The 25,281-nt window shown below is 37.9% G+C and overlaps 1 protein-coding gene across 1 annotated transcript in view; it reads left to right on the forward strand.

The window, feature by feature from the left end:
* Positions 1 to 25,281, forward strand: part of HSD17B12 (hydroxysteroid 17-beta dehydrogenase 12) — a 115,643-nt gene that overhangs the window by 27,491 nt on the left and 62,871 nt on the right. Inside the window, exons 2-3 of the mRNA XM_036428270.2 lie at positions 12,230 to 12,276; positions 15,926 to 16,001. Coding sequence (XP_036284163.1) covers positions 12,230 to 12,276; positions 15,926 to 16,001 — 123 coding nt within the window. The remainder of the gene's footprint in view (positions 1 to 12,229; positions 12,277 to 15,925; positions 16,002 to 25,281) is intronic.

The raw sequence follows: 25,281 nt of genomic DNA on the forward strand, positions 1-25,281 counted from the left end.
TAAGTCAGCATGGCTTAGAAATCATTTGCAATTCTATTTTTAAATTGCGATTTTAGGATATTATCCCAAGATGGTCATAATGGTACTCAATTTTACTATAATTGGGCTGAGAGAAATTAATTTTTTTACATAAGGTGAGTTAATGGCTTATTACTATTACCATTTTTCATTTTTAAGTAAGTGAAAATCACTTAAAGTTAAATTCAAATTCAGATATAGATATATTACATAGAGAATATAACTGATTTAAAACCATGTTAAATATCTTCTCTTGCCAACAAAACATTCAGTTCTTCTGTCTTTGTGAAACCTTGAGTCAAAATGTGCTAGTGAGTGGGTGTGTTTGTATTCCAGTGGTGTAGCTGAACCAGACAGGTCTGCAGCGCAGTGGTTTATTTTTAGACACTGGGTTGCCATTTTTATCCTGCAAAAATATTCATCAGTGTCGTGCTGACAGGCTATCAGTTTTATAAATGCGTCACACAGGCCAGCTTTTGTTCTTTGTCTCACTTTCCCTCCAACTCTTCTTTTCCCTTTGATTTGTTCATACAGCTGTTTGGAGGAGGAGGATGTTTTTATTTCATGTATTAGATACTCCAATTCACAGATTTTCAGTATCACATAATTCATTCATCTATCTGCAGCTGCTTCCACATCTCTACTTGTCTATTATAGGAAACGGCTATTGATCTGAAGGCCAGATTGAATATTCATCATGCAATAATATGTATTGAAAATCTATATGCCAGGTACTATTTTAGTTACTTAGATTCATCCATAAATAAAATATAATAATTCCTATCCTTGTAAAGCTTACATTCTAATTGTGGGGAGAGGTGAAATAAACAAAAAATGTAAGTTATTAGTATATTAGAAGGTGGGTCTCAGAAAAAGTTTCATATAGAAGGGTCTATTTAAGTTAGATTATAAGAGAACATTCTAATTTTAGTAAATGAAGGCTAAGTAAGAGAAAGGCACAAGAGAGGAACAGATTAAGAAAGGATGGTGGTCCATCCTCAAAATGGACTCCCGGTGAGGTGCTGTGTTAGTTATCAAGTAGCCAGGAACCTCGAATATAAGTTTTTGTAAGATTTCTAAATTTAAAAAACTTCCCATGTTACTGTTATTCTTCTCACTTTATGTAATAGTTAGCAATCAGATCCTTAAAAGAATTAACAATAATGATACTAATATATAGTTATAAACAGTGTACTAAATAATAATAATAAAACATGGCTGATGCTTGTTGTGACACCATAATGGCTTCACGACCAAACAGGTGGGGCGGGGCACAAGCTACTCATGGCAGAGATCTACTAGCGGCCATGGGCAGGCCAGCCAGCTGAGGCAAGAGGAAGCAAGCTACTTGTGCACGATTTTGTGCATGCTGGGCCTCTAGTGCAATGCTAATTATGTGCCATATACTTTTATAAGGATTTGATACCATATACTAATCTCTGAATTAAGTACCATCACTATTGTCATTTTATAGATGAGTGAATTGAGGTAGTTAACTGGATCAGGGTATTTATCTTTAAGGTCCAGTGGCTAGAGTAGGTGAGAATACTGCTAATGGGGTTGAATCCCTAAAGCCTGAGCAAAAGAACAAGGAGAAATTGAAGGCATGAATTAGACCTGAGAGGGCTGTATAGTTTCCCCTGATTTCTGCAACTAAGCCTTACCATTAGATGTAATTTGGTCCAGAGCTCTGTCATATTTCAGAGATAGTTTTTCCATTGCTAAGCCCCAAGCATATACCTTGCTCAACAGGTGCCATTAGAATTCTTTGCTGTTAGAGAGTGTCTTTGTCTCTTCACTTGGTTATCTCTTGAATTATAGGAAAGAGGAATTTCCCAGCTTTAGCACTGGCCTTCTAATGGACCGAGCCTCCAAGATTAAGCACATTGAGGTAGTATCTGAATAACTTTTCTAGAACAAATATTATGATATGGCGTGCCTATTAAAATTTCATATGGTTTCTGGTACTCATTCTGTCTCTAATTAGAAACTGCCAGTTTGTCAGAATATAGGTGTAGTCCACTCTTTAGAAACCTGGTGTAAAAAAATAGAAATTTATAAAAATAACTAGTGTGTGTGTGTGTGTGTGTGTGAGTTTGCATTCTAAAAATATTTTTAAGGCTTCTATTAAGTTAACTGGGGGAGTTTGCTTTATGCAATGAATTAGCGAGCAGATTTTAAATACAATATATAAATGTGAGCCTATAGTTATTATTTAAAGAGTAGTTACTTAAATATGCTTTATATGGAGCCATGCTCATTCTCATGGACAGGGACAATTGTGTAGTCAGATAAGCATATGACAGAGAGGACTGTTGCCCGTTAAAGGCCAAGAGGCCTATGGAACCTTACTGGTCCTGTTAGATCCAGCAGCCCTTGTCAGAAGGAATAAGTAGATTCCATCAGACAACAAATTTAATGTAAAATGTAAAATGTTACAGTCTTCATTATTTTTGGTAGATATGTCCTTAATTATTCTTATTCGATATGGTGTCCCCAAAGTAGCCCTGTTGTATTTAAAATATATTTTTTTGTTTTCTTTTTTGAAATATATTTTTATTGATTTCAGAGTAGAGAGAGAGAGAGAGAGAAAGAGAGAGAGAGAGAGAGTGAGTCATTGAATGGCTGCTTTCTGCATGTCCCACACTGAGGATCAAGCCTGAAACCCAGGCATGTGCCCTGACCGGGAACCTAACTGTGGACGCTCAACCACTAGACCACACTGGCTGGGCAGCCTTATTGTATTATTTAAATAAAAGGCTCCAGGGAAGATCAAGGTTAGTGCACAGGACTACATTCCACCACTAGGCTGGGATCTTTTATTTTTGTTGTTGTTGTTGACCTCAAAGAGGGAGAGGGAGAGAGGCAGAAGCACCAATGATGAGAGAGAATCACTGATTGGCTGCCTCCTACATGTCCCACTCTGGGGATGGAGCCCACAACCCAGGCATGTGCCCCTGATTGGAAATCAACCCAGGACCCTTCAGTCTGCAGGCCAACGCTCTATCCACTGAGCTAAACCAGCCAGGGCTCTTCTATGATTTTAAATCACAGTTCTGAGTTGACTTAATACTCTTTCTAAAACTTGTGTGTGTTTTTAGACATTAAAGATGAGAGAGAAGCCATTGCTATGACTTTATATAATCATAATAATGGAATCATAGGATCTTGGGCATATATTTAATATATAACTTTACTTAAAAGATGTTGACACTCAGGCTCAAAAATGTTAATTACTATTATAGTCCAGGTTCATTTAGCTAGCAGAGCCAGGACTAGAACATAGGTTTTCTGACTGCTAATCAACTCTCCACTATTTTGTGTGAATATAATCTCTGTAATTGAGAAAAATAGTGTTGGATTACATGAAGCTCCTTTAAAAAGATTCAGTTGGAAATGCATTTCATTGAGTGCTCATTTTGAAAAGTGTGATAATTGTTGAGTTGCTCAGCATAATTTCATTGGCAGTCTTGAGTTTTCCTTAAAAAATAGAGTTTCTAGCCAGATGTTGTCTGACAGGAGGGAATTGTGCTTCCATGGTTTTGGCTCTTCGGTGATGAGTTTAAAAACAAACAAAACAAAAATAAACAAAAACTAGCAGAGAGAATAGATTAGCATTCTTTATTTCCTTCCTTGAATTTGTTGTTGCTACTAGTCAGTCATCAAGATATGTATTGTAAATTGTTTATCAAATTATCTTTTGAGGAGTCTGTTTTAAAGTTCTTGATCTGGCCAGCATCAGAGTTGACAAGTACCTTAGATCAGTGTTTTTCAACCTTTTTTGGGCAAAGGCACACTTGTTTCATGAAAAAAATCACGAGGCACACCACCATTAGAAAATGTTAAAAAATTTAACTCTGTGCCTATATTGACTATATATAAAGTAATTCTCTTGAATAGGAATCAAATAAACACAAAGAAAGTATTTTATAATTACTTTATTATGAAATATTAAGTAAACAAAATAGTGAAAAATTATAAAATTCTTGTCTTGTCTGCACCTTCGGCACACCAGGCAACTAGTGTGCCGCGGAACAGCGGTTGAAAAACGCTGCCTTAGATGAACTTGATTCCTCCTAGGGGTAAAGTACCTAGGGATGTAGTGAGGTCTGTTTGCTTTGGCTTACTCATCAACATTTAGATCTTTAGGAAACTGTAATCTTTGAAGAAAAAGCGGTTACTTACTAAGAAACTCTGGCTCAAAATAGAACTTTATTGTAGTGTTACTGCAAGAAACCTAGTCACTTAAAAGCAGAATGGTGTCTTAGTAGGGAGGGACTTATCAGAGTAATGATATCTAAAATCTTTTTGTTTTGGAGGAATTTACCCACTTATCTGAAGAATATTGGTTCAAAGCTTAAATGGGATGAATTAGGTTGAAATAAGCCAAATAATCTACACCAAATATATATATATAATATATATATAACCCTCCCTATATATATATCTACCTTGGTGTTTATACATTTGGACCATTCAAAAGAAGCTAATTATTGGAATTAGCAATTAAGTCCATTACAGCTTTTTCACTTTACCAGGCTGGTGTTATATATTTCAAGGACACTCATATAGTAGGTACTGTTGTTCGACTAGTGCATTTGCATACTGTTTATAAGCTAAGGGAATATTGATTTCGTTATTACTCTACTAGTTAAATGTGTAAAATCATAAGGTATGTCAAAGCCAACATTTTTTATTTTGAGCTATAGGACTGTTCCAATTTGGACTTGTTGAAGTAACTTCAAACCTATAGGCATTTATGAGATATAAATTTCTTATATAGGAGTAGAGGCAATGCTGTGGTTTATGTTGAACATAAAACAATTGCATAGGCTGGACAAGTCTCATTTGAATGTTAACTACTGCACATTAACAAGAAAATAAAACCAGGATTACATTGCATATCAGAGGTAGGACTCATAACTATTCCACCAACTCTTTTTCCTTGCTGTATGTCAGGATCTAATTAATCATTAGGATTAAGAACCAGATAACAAGTCAGGGAACTTTGGTTCTATTTCTTTGTTTCCAGTTATTTTGAACTTGTGTACATTATTTAGCCTTCTCTAACAGGGAGGTTTTGACATCTTAGAGGCCACATGATAAGTCAAGTTTAATGATTATTGTGTTCTGTGAAGCTTAGAAATTCCAGTTACTGAAAGATGGCTGATGGGGATGAAGAGTAAGGAAAAATGTCATTCTCAATATGAGGAGTGACTTGGGCACAACATGGAGCTGATTCCCTGGCATGTTATATTTGGGATGTACTAGACAGACTGGCTGGGGTTGAGAGGTTGGTTAAAAAGTAGTAAAAAATAGCCGAAAACCAGTTTGGCTCAGCGGTAGAGCATCGGTCTGCGGACTGAAAGGTCGCAGGTTCGATTCTGGTCAAGGGCATGTACTTTGGTTGCGGGCATATCCCCAGTAGGGGGTGTGCAAGAGGCAGCTGGTCGATGTTTCTCTCTCATCGACGTTTCTAGCTCTCTATCTCTCTCCCTTCCTCTCTGTAAAAAATCAGTAAAAACACATTAAAAAAATAGTGAAAAATAAAGTTGGATTCGGCATTATTAGATTAATGAGCAAGGAACTCTGAAGTATGTGTACTATCCATACATTATCGCTAAACATGACTATTATAGATAGTTAGAAGTTTGTAAGTCAGTATTCTGTTGTGTAATGGGTTCATGTCCTGGTGATTAGATTTAAGATTTTATGTCACTTAACCTCTCTGAGATGGTTTCTTTATTTTAAAATTAGATACTATAATAAGTTCTTAATATGTATTATCCTCACTTATATAGTTATTAGAGGTCTGGTGCATGAATTGTGCACGAGTGGGGTCCTTCTGGGTGGCCTGCAGGGATCTGGCCAAAACCCACAGTCCAAACTGCCTGCAGCTCCTACCTGCCACTGGCCCCACTGTGCCTACCACAGGCTTGTGTCCAATCAGTCCCGATCAAGAGAGGCTCTGCTGCTGCAGCAGCACTCACCAGCCATGAGCCCTGCATCTGGTGCCCTCTCAAGAGGAATGGCCTATGGGATTCGGCTGAAACCAGCTCTCCAACATCCCCTGAGGGGTCCCGGTTTGTGAGAGAGCGAATTGTGAGAGGGCGCAGGCCAGGTGGAGGGACCTCATTTGGGGCACGATCGAGCTGGGGAGGGGCCTCCAGAGGGCTCCAGGGCATGTCTGGCCCATTTCGCTCAGTCCTGATTGGCCAGACTCTAGCAGCAAGTTAACCTACCAGTCAGAGCATCTGCCCCCTGGTGGTCAGAGCACATCATAGCAAGTGGTTGAGCAGTCTTAGCATATCATTAGCAAATTATGCTTTGATTGGTTGTTCAGTTTTTCTGCTGTTTGGTCTATTTGCATATTACCCTTTTATTATAGAGGATTGGGGCATTTACTCATTATGCCTAATATAGTTTTGGAAAAATTAAAAGTCTGTTTGATACTGTGTAGGTACACATTAAATTTAGATACATGGAAAATTGCTGCTCTACCAATAGGAACAATCCAAACTTAGGTTTTTTCTGTATTCTTTAAATATATATATATTATTGATTTCAGAAGGGAAGAGTGGTGGAGTGGTGGGAGAAAGAGAGAGAAACATCAGTGATGACAGAGAATCATTGATTGACTGGGAATAGAACCATGACTTCCTAGATCAATGTTCAATCATTGAGGTGCACCAGCTGGACAGTTCCTGTTGTGTAAATTGAATGATGTTATGGATTAGAATTTTACGTCCTAAATTCAAGGGGTGACACAACAAGAGAAATAGTAATTTCTTTTTCTTTTTTGATATAGCTCTTGGTAAAAAGCTAGTATTTACTGTTTTTTAAAGAGATTTTTTTTTTTAAATGGAAGTAAAAGTCTTAACATAAAATTAACCATTAATCATTTTAAATTGTACAATTCAGTGAGATCCAGTACATTCTCATTGCTATTCAACTATCACTTCTGTCTAGTTCCAAGACATTTTTATCACCATACAAAACCCTAACATTAAGCAGTCACTCCTCATCCTTCATTCCCTAGTCCCTGGCAACCACTAAACATCTCTATTCTAGACGTTTCTATAATGTGGCTTTCACTTAGCATAATGTTCATACATAAAGTTTATCCACATTGTAGCATGTGTCAGTGCTTGGTTCTTGTTTATGGCTGAATAATGTTCCATTGTATGGATATACCACATTTAAAAAATCTGTTAATCCATTGGTGGGCATTTGGATTATTTCCACCTTTAGGCTATTGTGAGGAGGGATGCCACAAACATTCCTATACAGGAGTGTCACAAACATTCATCCCATTCTTTGGGATTTCTTTTCACTTTCTTCATAGTGTCCTTTGATATAAAAAACAAAACAAAACAACATTTAGTTTTGATAAAGTCCAACTTATTTTTCTTTTGTTGCTTGTAGTTTTGGTATCATACCTAACCTTAGTTACTTTTAAACTTTCCTTTCCACTTTCTAGTGTTCCTTGGCTATTGCTAACATTTACTGAGCATTTACTAGGTACCAAGTCCCATGCTAAGTACATTATATACATTGTCCCATGTAATTCTCAAACAATTCTTATTTGGCACTCTTTTGAGTTTCAACTGAAAATTGCTGGTAAAAATGGCGGGTACTATTATTAACATTTTTAATTGAATCTTTACAGTGATTCTATGGGACAGATAATATTGTCTTCATTTTACAGATAAAGAAACTGAGACAATGAGGTTAAGTAGCTTATGATAGACAGTAGAATTGGTATTTGAATGTAGACTTGAACCTTTTTGGTCTTGCTTTAGGGTCCATATTCTTAACCACTTCATATATTCTCTTTGTATTAAAATATCAAACGCCTACCATCTTTCCATTATGGTTTTACTAGGTTTGTGGTCCAGAAGTAGTAACTTCTTTTTTCCTCAGCCAGAATCCCTACTCTCATGAAACCCCTTCCATGTCACAGTTTGGGTATCCCCAGAAAGACCACACAGCGCAGTTTGAATCCTCTCTAAATCATACCTAGGCACAGGATTGATAGCTTTTTAATTCTTACACAGGCGTTTGCATTTTTAAAAAGGGTGTGGAATGAAATGAAATGAATCATTTTTCTGGAAAGGTTTTCAGTTAACCAAGTAAAGTGAAAAATCCAGGCAGAAGGTATTTTGGGGTTTTAGTGCCACCAGAAGGCATTACAAGTCCTTGCCTGGAAGTTGGCCCAGGGGATCAGCTGCCTTCAGCAGATCCTGCTTTTCATAGCTTCTTCCTTCTCTCTCTTCTGAACCGATAGGTTGTTTTTGAATGTTGTTTAGTTTTGCTTTTTGGTTTGTTAGGTTTTGAAGTGGCATGCTATCACTATCGGCAGTATTTGTTTGAGTCAAGAGAAGAGGAGGGAAGGCTGAAGAGGGCTGGCCATTAGGGAACTAGAGTGGATTGTTGGGAGAAGGAACCTCTCTCCTGGGACAGCACATATGTATACTGGGCATTTTCTTTCTTTAGTAATATACTGTGCTTGAAGAAAATGGGTAACTTTCCCAAGCCATGATGTTGCGGGAAATGCCCACAATATCTGGTTTTATGCATAATCTATTTTTCCCCTGTAAATTTTAAAAATTAAATTATTGTTAGAAGAACAGATTATAATAATCTTTTCTTAATTTGCATCACTTTCACTGATCACCTTTAATAAAAATGCAGGAAGTTGCTGCTGTTTTATTAACTTGCAGCCTGCATGCTTCTCTTTGTTCTTTGTTAGATATGAGCTGGCATGTGTTAGACTACGTTAGCATTTGCTCTGGGACTTCAGTGGTTTCTAAATTCAGCACTGCCAAGCCGGTTCCCCCTTTGCTTGAATCAATCGAGGCTGCTATTTTTAGCAGCAAAAGGGAATTGAAATAGCAATTTTCTTCCCATGTAATAGATCCCCAAGTGGAATACTGATGCAAGCTCTCTGTCATTTTCTGTCCTCCCCACCCCCAAAAGCACTCACAGGAAAGGCAGCTGTCATGGTTTGCGGCAGTATTAATCTTTAATCAATCGAGTGTTCTCTGCATCCAGGTGTTCAGGGAGAAAAAAAAAGGGTCACGAGAAGGAACCTGCCTGGAATAACTAAGCTCTTATGCATGGGCTCTGCAGTCAGAATTTGGTAGGCAGTGGCAGCGAATAGACAGAAGAGCTAAAAATAGCATGTTTGCTTCCAGTGCTTCTCTATTCTAGTCTATTTTTGATGTTTAATTTTGATAAGTTGATTTGGTACTTACTAAAAATATCTGTTCCTAGCAAATTGAGGACAAAAAGTAGAATAATTTTAACCTACACAAATTAAAGTATTTTTGTTGACTGTATAAAATCTGGAAGCTGAGCCCTGGTCAGTTGCCAGTATTTTATATAATCTATAACAAGCTAGATACTTTTGGATGCCAAGTTGGAATATTCTCTATATTTGTCAGTTTCCTCTTCTCAGAGGCTTGCGAATTTGGGTTCTGGTGTTATATTTATATAGGAAGACATAGCCTTTTTTTTTTTAATCTCCTTTCTCCCCTTCTCTCCCTTCCCTCCCCCCCCCCCCCTTAGCACAAGTCTGCCCCTGGCCATCATATGTGCTCCCACAGCCCATAGGATTGTGGTAATATTATACCTTAGGCTATTGGTTATGGGTGATACCTGTAGCTATTTTTTCTGTGTATTGTTGAAAAGTACCTTAACTTATTCACTTACTTCATAGCAAAATGAAAACAACCCAGTGCTCATTGAAGAAGCAAATCTTAATGGCAAGAACAGTGAATTGTCCTACTTTGTTAATTTGGCATGCTTTAGTAGACCAAAATGGTTCTTCCTCCCTTCCCCTAATTCTGCTTTGGATTTATTCACTTCGTATCCACTCTGGTACATTATGAGTGAAGTAGTTTTCTCTAACATTGAAAATCACCTTCTTTCAAGGAGAGCATTAGAATTCTTTTAAAATGTATATTTACATATTTACCCTAAAGTGAAACTTTTCTCTGTTACATTAAAAAAATGGTTTTAGATCACAGATTCCTGATGTTGAGAGGGGTTGAAGAGCATATTGGGTTGTGTACAGTAGGTGATTGGGTATTATTTCTAAAAAAAAAAATGAGTGGATAAAGCAGAGGCTAGTTTTCTAGTCATAGTCTCCTTTTATTGATTCAGTCATTCATTCATCCAGCGAAATCTCATTAATCATCTGCTTTTGCCATTCACTATGCTAGCAGTTAGACTATAGTGTGAAATGAATAAAGGAAATCTCATTTTAAATGTAGTAAGGAGGTCTGAAGGAGGAGCTGTCAGGCCTTACCACTCCACCTTAGTTACACACCTCCACAGGAAGAAGCAATAATCACAGGGGAAGAGATATACCTTGTATTTCCAAGAAGATGTGTCTCTACTTTATTACCCCAGTGGATGGAATGAAGATTTTCTCCTTGCCTAGCAACAAGCCCAGCTAATGGGAAGCCATCACGACCCTGAGCTCTCATTTTCCTTCATGGACTTTTCATTCAAAACACCCCCTCCTTTCTTCCTCCTTTTTCTCTATAAAGTAACTTTCCTCTCCTTTGTTTGCTGGACTTGCCTATAGTTTTTGCTGTAGTATGTGCTTGTTCCAAATTGCAATTCTCTGCTATTCTTGAATAAGCCCATCTTTGCTGGTAAAAATAACTTTTTAATTTTTTTATTTGTAAGTGGTGACTTAGACCCTTATTGAAATCTATATGATGAATGTTATTAAGAGAAAGTACAGAGTATGATGGGGACAGCGAGTTTTGAGATCCTGTTAGTGGTTCTCAACTGTCCTAATGCCGTGAACCCTTTCATACAGTTCCTCATGTTGTGGTGATCCCAACCATAAAATTATTTTCTTTGCTACTTCATAACTGTAATTTTGCTATTGTTATGAATCATAATGTAAATATCTGTGTTTTCCGATGGTCTTAGGCGACCCTGCTAGCAGTTCTCAACCTGTGGGTCGCTGTAGAGCCCAAGACCATTGGAAAACACAGATATTTACATTACGATTCGTAACAGTAGCAAAATTACAGTTATGAAGTAGCAACAAAAATAATTGGTTGAGGCTCACCACAACATGAAGAGCTGTATTAAAGGGTCGAGGCATTAGAAAGGTTGAGAACCACTGGTCTAGAGGTTAAGGCAAGAATGGTGGGAGAGGAAAAATTAAACTGAAAACCTCAAGGATGGGGGAGAGACACTGGTTGGAGTGAAATTGGAAGTAGCAGAAACAGCATTTGTAAAGAAAGCATATTACCTTGGAGGAAGTGAAAAAATTTCAGTATGACAAAGGCAGTCAGTGGTGAGAGGAAAATTGTGTTATTTGGAAGACCTTGTAAAGAATTAGGGGGGTGGGAAGCCGTTGACAGATTTTAGGTAGGGAAGTGATCCGACTTGCCCTTTTGGTTACCATGTGGAGAACGAATTGGAGAATGGGAGCAGGTGAATTAGAAAGTGGTTCCTCTTCTGCAGTAGTTTTTGTGGGAGATGAATGATGGTAGCCCCATGTAGTAGCTGTGGGGAGAAGTGAATGGCAAGAAGTTTTAATAATTGCTAATAGGGAAACATTGTCACTCCTTGATAGGAGAATGAGATCATAAAAGTGGTATTTCAGAAAATTGAATTCTTATCTGTATAACATGAATTGAGTGAGAAAACACTGCAAGGCTCATTGCACAAGTTCTTGTACATTGGGGTGATAGCTGTTCTGAGAATTAATTGGATATTAGTGAACTACCTTGAGTAAATATTCCTATAATGATGTGAATACTAAATATTTTGTTTTAATAACTTTACTGACAGCTTATTCTTGCTTTTCTGGGCCTATAATAGTGACTTTAACAATATGGAAGTTTATATTTCACCCAGTTTAAAGAAGACTAAAATTTTTATATATGTCTGATTATCTGTGATCAATAGTAAAAATGAAATAAACCCGGGACTCTTCAGTCCACAGGTGGATGCTCTATCCACTGAGTCAAACCATCTAGGGCTGCAGTCTTTTTAATTTTGGCAATTGTGGTGGGTTTTCAGAGCTAAATTTGAACTGCTGGTATTGCTCCAGGTGGTTCAAATTTATATCAAAGTATTACACAGGTCCTCTTGGATTTAATTGGTGGGTCCTCGCTATGTATGATCATTTCTTAATTATAATTCTTAAACTAAACTGTTACTTTTTCTCTTTTCTCAGTTGTCACAGGGAGTACTGATGGAATTGGAAAATCATATGCAGAAGAGGTAGGTCATTTTCAAAACTTATTTTTGGTATTAAAAAATACAAAAACAAAATTTATATAAAACTTTTTATCTGAAATTGTGAAAAATTTAGTGTAATTTTATTTTATATTGTATAAATATGAACAGTTTTCGTTTCTATTTATTTACTTAAATTTTATTTTTGCAATTACAGTTGACATTTAAAGTCATTTTTTTAAAAATATTTTTTTTATTGATTTTTCACAGAGAGGAAGAGAGAGGGGTAGAGAGTTAGAAACATTGATGAGAGAGAATCATCGATCAGCTGCCTCTTGCACACCCCCTACTGGGGATGTACCCACAACCACTGTACATGCCCTTGACCGGAATCAAACCTGGGACCCTTCAGTCCGTAGGCCGATGCTCTATCCACTGAGCCAAACCGGTTCCTGCTTAAAGTCATTTTATATTAGTTTTAGGTGTGCAGCATAATGGTTACACAGTTATACAATTCATGAAGTTATTCCTTTGATAATTTCAGTACCTATTTGGCACCATATATAGCTAGTATAATATTATTAATTACTAGAGTCCTGGTGCATGAAATTCGTGCATGGGGGGGTGTTTGTCCTTCAGTCCAGCCTGTACCCTCTCCAATCTGGGACCCCTCAAGGAATGTCCAACTGACTATTTGGATCCAATCCCATTGTGATTGGACCAAACGGGCAGTTGGGCATCCCTCTCACAATCCAGGACAGCTGGCCCCCAACCACTCCCCTGCCAGCCTGATCAATAATGCCTAACTGTTTCCCTGCAGCCCAGTTGCCCCTAAATGCCCTCCCTGCTGGCCTGGTCTCCCCTAACTGCCCTCCCCTGCCAGCCTGGTTGCCCCCAATTGCCCTCCCCTGCTGGCCTGGTCACCTCTAACTACCCTCCCTTGTCAGCCTGGTTGTCTCCAGCTGCCCTCCCCTGTAGGCCTGGTTGCTCCCAGATGCCCTCCCCTGCAGGCCTGGATCCCCCCCAACTGCCCTCCCCTGCAGGCCTGATTGCCCCCAACTGCCCTCCCCTGCTGGCCATCTTGTGGTGGCCATCTTGTGTCCACACGGGGGTGGCCATCTTGTATGTTGGAGTGATGGTCAATTCTCATATTACCTCTTTATTATATAGGATATTTCTTATGCTATATTTTACATCCTAGTGACTATTTTGTAATTACCTATTTGTACTTCTTAATTCTTCACCTTTGTCACCCAGGCCCCCCATCCCTCCTCCCAGCTGGCAACCCTCAGTTTGTTCTCTGTATCTATGAGTTTGTTTCTGTTTTGCTTGTTTCTTTTGTTTTTTAGATTTTACTTATAAGTGAAATCATAAGGTGTTTTCTTTTCTCTGTCTGACTTACTTCACTTAGTATAATACCCTCTAGGGTCATCCATGTTGTCACAAATATTAAGATTTTGTTCTTTTTTATCCCGAGTAATATTCCATTTATATATTACCACATCTTTTTTATCCACTCGTGTATTGATGGGCTCTTGGATTGCTTCCATATCTTGGCTATTGTAAATATTACACCATAATGAACATGGGATACATACATCTTTTTGAATTAGTGTTTTAGTTTTCTTCAGGTATATACCCAGAAGTGGAATTACTGAGTATAGTTTTATTTTTAACTAGAGGCCCAGTGAACGAAATTAATGCAGTGGTAGGATCCCTAGTGGCTGCCATCCTCCGTCCTGGTACTCCCTCCCTTCCCCTGGCTGCCTGTCACCGCTGCTGGCCAGCGCCTCCTTCCCTGCCTCCAGCCTGCCCCACCCCAGATTGAACTCATGGACAACTCCAAGTTGAGGGGACAATTTGCATACTATGCTTTTATTATACAGGATTATTTGAGGAATATCCATTCTGTTTTCCATAGTAGCTGCATCAATCCATAATACCACCAGCCGTGCACCAGAGTTCTCTTTTCTCACATCTTGCCAACACTTGTTCATTGTTGGTTTAATGATGATAGCCATTCTGACAGGTGTGAGATGATATCTCATTGTGGTTTAAATTTGCATTTCTCTGATGATTAGTGATATTGAGTATCTTTTTGTGTCTATAGGCCATTTGTATATCCTTTTTGGAGAAGCGCCTATTCAGTGCCTGTCCATTTTTTTTTAAATTAGAATGTTTATTTTGGTGTTGAGGTATATGAGTTTGGTACAAATTTTGGATATTAACTTCTTATCAGATATATCATTTGGGAATATGTTCTTTCATTCAGTATGTTGTCTTTTCAGTTTATTGATAATTTCCTTTGTTGTGCAAAAGCTTTTTAGTTTGAGGTAGCCCTATTTGTTTATTTTTTCTTTCATTTCCCTTTCCTGAGAAGATATATCAGAAAAAATATTACTAAGAGAATTATCAGAGAATTTACTGCCTATGTCTTCTAGGAGTGTTATGGTTTCAAGTCTTACATTTAAGTCTTTAATTCATTTTGTGTTTATGGTTTATATGCTGTATATGGAATATATTGTGTAAGAAAAAAACCTTTTCTTTTGGCGAGTAATTGGATAGTCCTCAGTTTTGAACTATTTTCTAAAAGGTGGCTATATTATTCTATAGGTTATATTTCCATATTAATTTATGAAATCATTTTCATAGGAAGGACTATAATGGACAGAAATATATTGGCAGACTCAGGCAAAGGGTTCAAATTTCTCTGGAATGTAATGAAAGGATAGGAAACCATAATGGTTTGAAGGCTATCATAAAAAGCAGGAACCTTGGCAGTACTCTTCAGGCCAGCTTCCCTGCTTTCTGGTTCCGAGAAGGCACCCACAGCCTATGACACTGCCTAGGTGAGATGAAGATCCTGGCAGATCCACTGCATCTCTCATTTGTAACTCCCAAAGGTTGTTCTTTGTTTAAAATAGGGGTGTCGAACTCAATCAGAGAAGGGGCCAAAATCTAAAATCCAGCCTAAATCGCGGGCCGAATGGTTTACTGAACAGTCATAAACTGTCATTGTGATGGAAACGCAGCGGAGTGCAGTGATGACAGCATGGTGCGGGCCACATTGCAAGGCCTGGCGGGACGGATTTGGCCCGCGGGCCTTGTGTTTGACACATGTGGTTTAAAAAAATCCTCTTTTGTTTTCCCAGTTTATTTTAAATATCAAAACTACAGAAAAATTGTAAGAATATAATGAACACCCATATACCCTTCACTGGGATTCACCAATTACTAACATTTGCCACATTTAATTTTATTATAATTCTAATTTAGATCGACCATTTGTAAGTTATAGGCATCATAATAATTCACCCTTAAGTATTTCACCCTGAATCTTTTTTAAAAAAAATATATATTTTATTGATTTTTTTACAGAGAGGAAGGGAGAGGGATAGAGAGGTAGAAACATCGATGAGAGAAAAACATCAATCAGCTGACTCCTGCACATCCCCTACTGGGGATCTGTTTGCAACCAAGGTCCATGGCCTTGACCAGAATCGAACCTGGGACCCTTCAGTCTGAAGTTCAACGCTCTATCCACTGAGCCAAATCAGCAAGGGCTGTTTGCTTGTTTTTTTTAATTTGGATTATCATATGGTCAGGTTTTCTTAAAATGAGAATATGTCTAATGTCTGTTTTCAATAAAATGCACAGGTATGACTCAACTGTTTGGTGTCTTTCGTTATTTCAGTTGGCGAGGTGTGGAATGAAGGTTGTCCTTATCAGCAGGTCGCAGGATAAACTGAACCAGGTTTCCAGTGAAATAAGTAAGTTCTCACATCACCCTCCTCACCCTCATGATAAGAAAATAAATACAAAAGCTTCTTTTTCATTCTGTTAACAGGCTGTTTTTAAGGTGGATCATCAATTTTTTCAAATTAATATAGAGCCACTGATAATTTGTTTAAAATGTCTTTTACTGACTCATTTAGTTTGTCAGGAGTCAAATCCTCTGATATTTTATCATGTTGTACTTATACATTTTCTGTTGTTTCATTTCAGTATTCTTGTGTGTTTTTTTACTCATTGACTTTATTGTCTCTAAAGTGTGTATCAAATATGATTGAAGAAAAATACAACAGATAGTGTGTGTGTGTGTATGTCTGTGTCTGTGAGAGAGATGGGGAAACTATTTTGAACTTTCTTCTTTGTTAGCTTTGCTTGAGACCTGACCTACATATGCAAAGACTTTTAAAACTGATAGCTAATAAATCAGTAATGTCCATATCCTTGGTAAAATTACTTATGTTCCCAGTATGGGGCCTACGGCTGTATGATGCTTGTGTACTTTTTTTCTTTATTTATTGATTAGAGAGTATAGGGATTTGGGGGGGAAGGGAGGAGAGAGAGACAGACAGATAGACACAGAGAGAAACATCATATTTTGTTCTCCTGGTCCATGCATTCACTGGCTGATTATTGTATGTGCCCAGACTGGGTAGTGAACCCGCAGCCTTGGTGTATCGGGACGATGCTCTGAGCTACTCCTCCGGGGAGATGCTTATGCACTTTTACACCCACAAGTCACATTATTTACTTACTAAGAATCGGTTGTGTTGGTTCCCCAACTCACTGATGCATTTGTTATTAAATATTCTGTAAACGGAAGCAATCTTGGTGTAAAAAGGGGAGTTATTTCTATAAAAACTAAGTTGAATGCTCTGAAAAAAGTGAGAAAAGGGAGTACTTTCAGAAATTAGGGGCTAATAAAATAAGTGTGAAATATTGGAAAAATTGTAAAAAGAAAAGACACTCTCTGATTATTTCATTTGTGTTGAAGCTTTTGTTGCATTTTAATACAACTGGAATTGCTATATATGAATGCTGCATTATGGGTGTGCTTTATGCAAGAAAGACTGGAATTCCAGCAGATCTAAACTCAAAGATAAAGGCCATGGCCCCACACAGAGGACTGGTGAATGAATTCTACTTATACGTGGTTTAAATGAAAATAAAATGGCTACAATATGTATTTATCAGTGTGTAGGATTCCTTGCTTTAACTGACTTCTCCAAGTAGCCAACTAACAAACTGCCCCAATTCTTTGAGAAGAGGGGATTGCTACTGTATTTTATTATTATTTTTTCTCACCTTTTATTGAGATATATTTGACATATAAAATTATGTAAATTTAAGGTGTACAATGTATTGTGTTTTTATTAACATTAGCACCTACTACTAACATTTATATAGTGCGTTATTATTTATTACCTCACATGTATTATCCCCTTTGATCCTTGTGAGGTACATATTTTTGTCATTATTTCTTTCCAGACCATATCTCGTTCTATTGGACAGGTTGCACATAGATGCATTTAATTTTTAGGTGAAAAATGATTTTTATAGATTCCTAATATTACTTGTGTTAAATTTTTTTGACCCTGCTGAGGGCACAGATCTTTACAAAGGCAAGCATGTGGTATATAGATACACGAGAAATCTTTGGCATTTAAGGATTTTAACTTTCAAGGTTTCAACTATGTAAATGCCACTCTGAAGGTCCAAGACCGAGTATTTTGCAATTTTGCTGAGGTGTGAATTTAAATGAAGCTGGGACACTAATGAGCCTGAGGTGTAATTACTTAGATAGTAGGTTAACTTTGCATACTGTCTGGATCTTAGTACTGTTTCTTTCTTTTTTAATCCTAACTCGAGGATGTATGTTTATTGATGTGTGAGAGAGAGAGAGAGAGAGAGAGAGAGAGAGAAGAGAAGAGAAGAGAGACACATTGGTCAGTTGCTTCCGTATACAACACAACAGGGGATTAAATTTACAATCTAGATATGTGCCCTAATCGAGAATCAAACCTGCAATATTTTGGTGTAAGGACAATGCTCCAACAACTGAGCCACTCAGTCAGGGTTTAGTACTGTTTCTTTCTTAATTGCCAAAATAAAAGTTCATATGCAGAAAATTGAAGCTTTTGATTAAATGGAACATTGTATTTTTAAATGCTCTGATATGAATGAATCCACCATTGGCTTGATATAGAAACAAGAAAAGCTACCTCATGACACCCTTTCAGCAAGTGCTACAGTGTGTACAAAAATTGCTTAACGAGTCAGAAGATCTAATGATATTTGAGAATTTGGTTAACTTATGATCTGAGGTGATGTATGATTGTGGACAGAAATATGATTGGAGTAAGATTGGATCCTGTTCAAACATTCATGATGGAACAGATGGTGATGGTACTGAATTGACTTTTATAAGAAAATTGTGTGTGAGTTTTTTCCTTGTTGAAAAATTTTAAAAACTTTTTTTTTTCTGGGAATAATGAAAATTTAATGGAAGACATGATAGCCGACTAGGCCATTGGTTCTAAGCTGGAGAAGTACATGGAGCAGATTTATACATTTGTTTAAGTTTTCGACTCATTGTAGATCATCTCTTTGGGAGGTGGGGAGGTTAGAGAAAAGTAGAAGAGGATAAAGATGATTAATGGTGATGGAAGGAGACTTGATTTGGGGAAGTGAACACACAAAACAATATACAGATGATGTATTATGGAATTTTCACCTGAAACCTAAATAATTTTATTAACCAATATCACCCCAGTAAATTCAATTAAAAGAAATAATTCCTCAATCAGTATAATACTGAATACATACATTTTATATGCTCAGATAATTGTTTATTAATATTTGTTCCCCAAATGTAAAGTGGGCAGACTAATTCTTTTGCAGAAATAAACCCTTTTACAAATGGAAAGAAAAAATGTTCTCCAAAGTTTATGTGGGACTCCACTCCTCATACCATTTACTGTACCAGAGTTCAGTCATGTAACAAGTCTAGCAAGTTAGTTTAACTAGGCTAACTCGTCTCCTCTGGTCCAGCACAGCACCTAAACTCACTCCAGTGGGTTAAACTCAATCTCTTTCCCCCTATCTGACTGAAAGGACAAAAAAGGAAGAGTTTGAAAAGGAAACCACACCTGGTCAGTGTGACTCAGTGTTTGAGTAACAACCTATGAACCAGGAGGTAAGGTTTGGATTTCTGGTCAGAGCACATTGCCTGGGTTTCAGGCTCGATTCCCAATGGGGGGCATGCAGGAGCAGCCAATCAGTTATTCTTTCTCATCATTGATGTTTCTATCTCCTCTTTCTATCCCTTCCTCTTTGAAATCAATAAAAAAGAAAAAAAAGAAAACCAGGTGCCAGTTGAAAATAGGGTACTTTTTGGCTCCTCACCTTCTAATTCTCCACTGTTTTTAAGTAGACTTGGGGATTCTTTAGAAACAATTCCTCATCAGTGTGGAGGACAACCTACTCATCAGTTGAAGTTCTTCAGAAAAAATTTAAAAGAATTATGTATAATATAATAAGGAGCTAAATGTTTTGTCAGCAATAAGTACTTTCTCAGGATTAACTGCTTTGATGAAATTATAGTTTTTGTAAGGCTGTCACCTATGGAATTAAGACAAACTGAAAGTCATCACATATAATAAGCTTATTGTATTATCGTTGTTATCCAGATTATTAATTTATTAAGTATTTTAGTCAATTTTGATGTGAACTCTGATCTGAGTTATTAATTGCAATAAAACACAATGCAAAGGAAACTAACTTTCAGAACAACTTATTGGTTTGCAAGATATGTATAGAGATGGTGGGATTTACAGTTATATTATTATGTGGTTAATCAGATTGCAGACAGTTCAGACAGCTTTGATGTAAGAAAACACATTTCTGTCTTTGATTTAAAAATTGTTTTTCCTCTTTGTAATTTATCTCAGGTGTAAAGCTTTAGGATGGCTCTATAATATCATGACTTTCTCTCTTGAAATGCAAAGTTTGTAGAAGAAATATCAGTTTCATTTTTTTTCAGTTTTTACCAATTATCAAATCTGTTCAGGTCTGATATGGATTTGACCAAATAAGTTTGTTGCACAATTTTCTGATGCACTATCAGTATAATTAGTGTAATGCTTTTTATATTTAGCCTATTTTATTTGCGTAAGGTCAATGAAGCATTGGTGATCACATAAAGACCTTTGAGTTTTATGGTTAATAAAACTGGAACCACGTGATGTTAGAGAGTTAATTCAATGTGGCCCATAGAGCAGCAGAAATATTTCTTTTGCCCTTTGAGTTCGTTCTCATAATCCAAGGTAAGAAACTAGGAACCATCCAATTTGCCTTTCCCGGTTTTGTTCAAGATTCCCAAATTTGTCAGTGTTTTTGGCCTTCCAGGAAGTGACATTCTTTACTACTTATAAAATGGGGACTCCACAAGCCATGGAGGTACCAGGGAGGCTTTTGCAGGAGATTCCACAAAATGGAGAGCAATCCTTTTCCTTCCTAGTGGGCTAGTCATGCCTAATTAAATGAGATTTACCATTAAATGAAACATTTCTGACATGGTCATGGTTACAAATTTGTTTTTTATAATTATTTCCTGATAGGGAGAAGGATGGATTCTTATTGAGCTTATGCAAATAATTACATTGTCATGTAACATAAAAGAACTCAGTAAAGACATGTATAATATTTAACTATTGATTAGTTTTGCAGACAAGGCCAGTCACTGTGTTGTATTTTCTACACAATTACCATCTTTAAATTCACTAATTTATGTTTCAGTTACATTTGTTGCAAAACACCCCAAACTTACCAATAACAATGGTAAAATAACAATGATTTTAGATGCTCATAAATTCTGCTGGTCAGGAATTTTGCCCGGACTGTGGGAAAACTCTTTTTTGCTACTTATGGCCCCTCACTGATACTCAGCTGATGGGTAGTCTGGTCTGAAAGACCCAAGATGGCTTCTCTCACTGGCTGGTGCCATAGGGGAATGACTGGAGAGCTGGAACCGTTGACTAGAGTGCCCACGGATAGCCTCTCTAACTCAGCATGGCCATCTCAGGGAAGTTGGATTTCGTCAGTGGTAACTATCTTCCTTCAGAGGAAATGTTCCAAGAGAACCAGGCAGAAGCTGATTTATTTTTGTGACCTACTCAGAATTCATCTTTCGCCATACTCTGTTGGTCAAAGTAGCCTGGAACCTGCCCAGATTCACGGGGGCAGGAAAAGGCTCCACCTCTTGATGGGGAAGTGAGTTGATAGGGAGAACATGTGGGAAGGGAGATATTTTTTGAAAATAAAATCTGGATTTGGAAAATACAATCTGCCATATTAAGATTTCCCAGAAAACATATATCCATTCAGAGTGTATCATTCTGATTTGTTCAAATATAGCCAGACACAATGAGAGTTAATAAAAAATTAAGGAGGGAGAAAATACATTTTCTCCAAACCATTATTAAATTGTCTTCATTGGTCCATTTAGTGTTGCAAAATTAATTCTCATTCCATTGGAACTTGGATCAGCAGCATGCTTTTACAGTGTCTGATTTTCAAATAAAGAGGCCTGTAAATTCAGTCTGTTTTCTGTTGCATTCGTCTGATGGTCTGCTTTTGGTGGCAGTGTTGAGTTACACTGTGAAGGAAGCCTGACCTGAGTTGATCTCTGCAGCAGCAATAATAGACAAGCATACAGGCCTACACTCAGGCTATTATTCGTTGGATGTTTCTTCCTAAAGACTCAACTTTCTGATTTAAGATTTTTGGCAAGCTTGAAGGCAAAGCAGGAGCCACCTGTTAGTAAGACTGATGGTCTCTGGTTAATTTATTACAGTAATTAACAGTGTCAGAATGTAATCCCCTGTTGGGATATAATATAGAGCTAATTAATAATTTAGTCAGTGATTATTTTGAGGGCATGAGCCTTGTGATGGACACTAAAGACACTGATAAATCTCCAGGGACTTCTGGAGAATATGTTTTTAAATTGCCATCAATTAACAAGAGTATTGTATACTTAGAAACATAATCTTAAAATAATTTTGTTCACTTGTTGTGCCAGGCTTTGTTCATGATATCATGAATTATAAATATATTTCTTTTACCCTGAAAAGTATACAGATGTTGAATCATATTAATATATATGAAAAGCCAAGGTATAACTATTAATATGATTCAACATCTGTATACTTTTCAGGATAAAAGAAACATATTTATAATTCATGATAGTTATACCTTGCCTTTTCATATGTATTAATATATATTATTGATTTCAGAGAGGAAGGGAGAGAGATAGAGATAGAAATGCCATTGATGAGAGATAATCATTGATTGGCTACCTTCTACACACCCTCTAATGGGGGAGATCAAGCCAGAACCCGGGCATGTGCCCTTGGCCAGAATCAAACCTGGTATCCTTTAGTCTGCAGGCCAACGCTCTATCCACTGAGCAAAAGCAGCTAGGCCTTTTCTTATATTAGGGCAGTTCTCATAAGAGAGTTGGACTAATTAAAGATAAGGAGAAGACACTACAAATCTAGTTCTTTCTTATCTCCTCCTTGCTCAATAGTGCTATCTAGTGGATATCTGAGAAATACCAAAAATAGTTTGAGTATAAAAATATATCTTAACAATTTTATTATTCCTAATTTGGGGCCCCAATTTGTGAAAGCTGTATTATAAAGAATTACCAAGAGACTAGTGATTACAAAAAAAAAAAAAAAAGAAACATAAGTCATAGGTGCCCAAGGCAAAAAATGATTATAGTCTTGGTTTAGAATGACAATAATTAAAATAAAACATAGTTACATGAAATAATAATTATTAGGAAATCAAGCCATTGCAGAAATAAGAAACTTTTACTAAAAATGACTCAAGGGCATGACAAAAGTCAACACAAAAGCTCAAAAAGTTAACAGGCTGTTAGGAAGTGAGAGTGTTCTGGGGAGATAAGGAACCATTGCTGGCTAGGCAAGGTACTGAAGACACAGGATAATTTTTTTTATAGCTTTCTCATTAAGATTATATTATCAAAGATCAATTTTCATCTGAACAACTGGGTTCAAGCTATTTAATTCATAAGCTTTCTTTGTTGATTTTAATATATTTAATATATGTCATACCAGATGACAAGTTAACATTTTTACCTGGAACTCAAAATGTGTTAATTTTGTTTTCTATTATTATGTTATAAAATAAGGTATATACCAAATTGAATTTGCCATGCTAATTGGAGTTCAGAAATTGTTCAGGTAACCAAAGATTCCTCATTATTTAACTTACTCTGATATTGGTATAGTATCTTTAGTCAATTAAGAATCATTGGAATTATATTTACGCTAGAGGTCCGGTGCATGAAATTCATGCCTGGCCAATAATTTGCAGGGTGACTGGTGTGGCGATAGGGGGGGCGGCCAGAGGCGCCCAACTTGGCCTAGGGCCTGAAGGTTGGGGGCAGCTCCTGCGTTGAGTGTCTACCCTCTGGTGGCCAGTGTGCATTATAGCGACCAGTTGTTCTGCCATTCAGGCCATTACATATTAGGCTTTTATTCTATACTAGAGGCCCACTGCATGACATTCGTGCACGGGAGTGTGTGTCCCTCAGCCAAGCCTGCACCCTCTCCAATCTGGGACACCTCGAGGGATGTCCGACTGCCCGTTTAGGCCCAATACCAGTAGGATTGGGCCTAAACGGGCAGTCGGACATCCCTCTCACAATCCAGGACTTCTGGTTCCCAACTGCTCTCCTGCCTGCCTTCCTGATTGCCACTAACCGCTTCTGCCTGCCAGCCTGATCACCCCCTAGCCACTCCCCTGCAGACTGATTTATGCCTAACTGTTCCTCTGCTAGCCTGTTTGCCCTAACTGCCCTCCCCTATAGGCCTGTTCCTCTACAACTGCTCTCCCCTGCAGGCCTGGGTCCCCCCCAACTGCCCTTCCCTGAAGGCCTGGTTGTACCAACTTCCCTCCTCTGCCAGCCTGGTCACCCCTAACTGCCCTTGCCTGCTGGCCTGATCACCCAAAATTGCCCTCCCTTGGAGGCCTGGTCCCTCCCAACTGCCCTCCCCTGCTGGCCATCTTGTGGTGGCCATCTTGTATCTACATGGGAGCAGCCATCTTGTGTGTTGGAGTGATGGTCATTTTGCATGCTACTCTTTAATTAGATAGGAGGATTGACATTGCAAAGCATTGCAACCTTTATTGATAGCAGGTTTGTCAGAGAGGACATTGAAAGGTTTTACACAGCAGATTGGAAGAGTAATGAAGATGAAACGATATGTAGCTTTGTCTGAAGTTTAGAAGAGCCAATCTTTTTATAAAGACATCGATTTTTAAAAGTTTAAATTGTTTGTGGAAGCAGTACTAATATATCTAATTGGTAAAAACCTGTGTAGAAAATTTAAAAGTTGAGAGAATAAAATGTAACAGTGGCATATTATATACAGAAAGAAGACATAAACCTATTTTTAAATTTAAATGATCAAATCAAATCTAAATTAGCCTAAAGATTTACCTGAATTGGTTTCTGTACAACTTGGATTCTTATATAATTCTGGTTCATTTAACAAGTATTTAAGTATCTCAAAAGTTTATATTAGTACATTGTTTTTCTTTTAAAAATTTAATTTATTGTGGTGACATTGGTTAACAAAATTATATAGGTTTTAGGCATACAGTTCTATATAATAATAGAGTAATATGCAAATTAACCATCCCTCTGCAACAAAAATGGTGGCCCCCATAGCCACAAGATGGCGGCGCCCAGTCCCCATAGCCCTGCTGCTGGAGTGTCCGTTCTGTCTGCAGGAGCAGCAAGTCTGGCTCTGCCTCTGGAGGAGGCAGATCCAACCTCCCTGTTCCACTGCTGCTGCAGTGTCTGGGCCTGTCAGCCCTGCTGGGGCTCAGGATTTGGGGGGGACAAAGCAGCGAGGCTTGATCCATCCCCAGACACAGCAGGCTGAGCCCAGATAGCAGAGCATGGAGGCTTCCTTAGTGCAGAGGCAACAGGGAAACCCCAGGCCCAGCAAACAGAGCCCAGACAGCAGGGCATGGAGGCTTCCTTAGTGCAGAGGCAACAGGGAAACCCCAGGCCCAGCAAACAGAGCCCAGACAGCAGGGCATGGAGGCTTCGTTTGCAGGGTGATGGTTGGGGAAGCCCAGGCCTGGCAGACAGAGCCCGAATAGCAGGGAATGGAGGCTTCCTTAGTGCTGCAGTGGCAGGAAAGTTCCCAGACATGGCAG

The sequence above is a fragment of the Pipistrellus kuhlii genome, unplaced genomic scaffold (assembly GCF_014108245.1).
Source record: "Pipistrellus kuhlii isolate mPipKuh1 unplaced genomic scaffold, mPipKuh1.p scaffold_m20_p_9, whole genome shotgun sequence".
NCBI lineage: Eukaryota > Metazoa > Chordata > Mammalia > Chiroptera > Vespertilionidae > Pipistrellus > Pipistrellus kuhlii.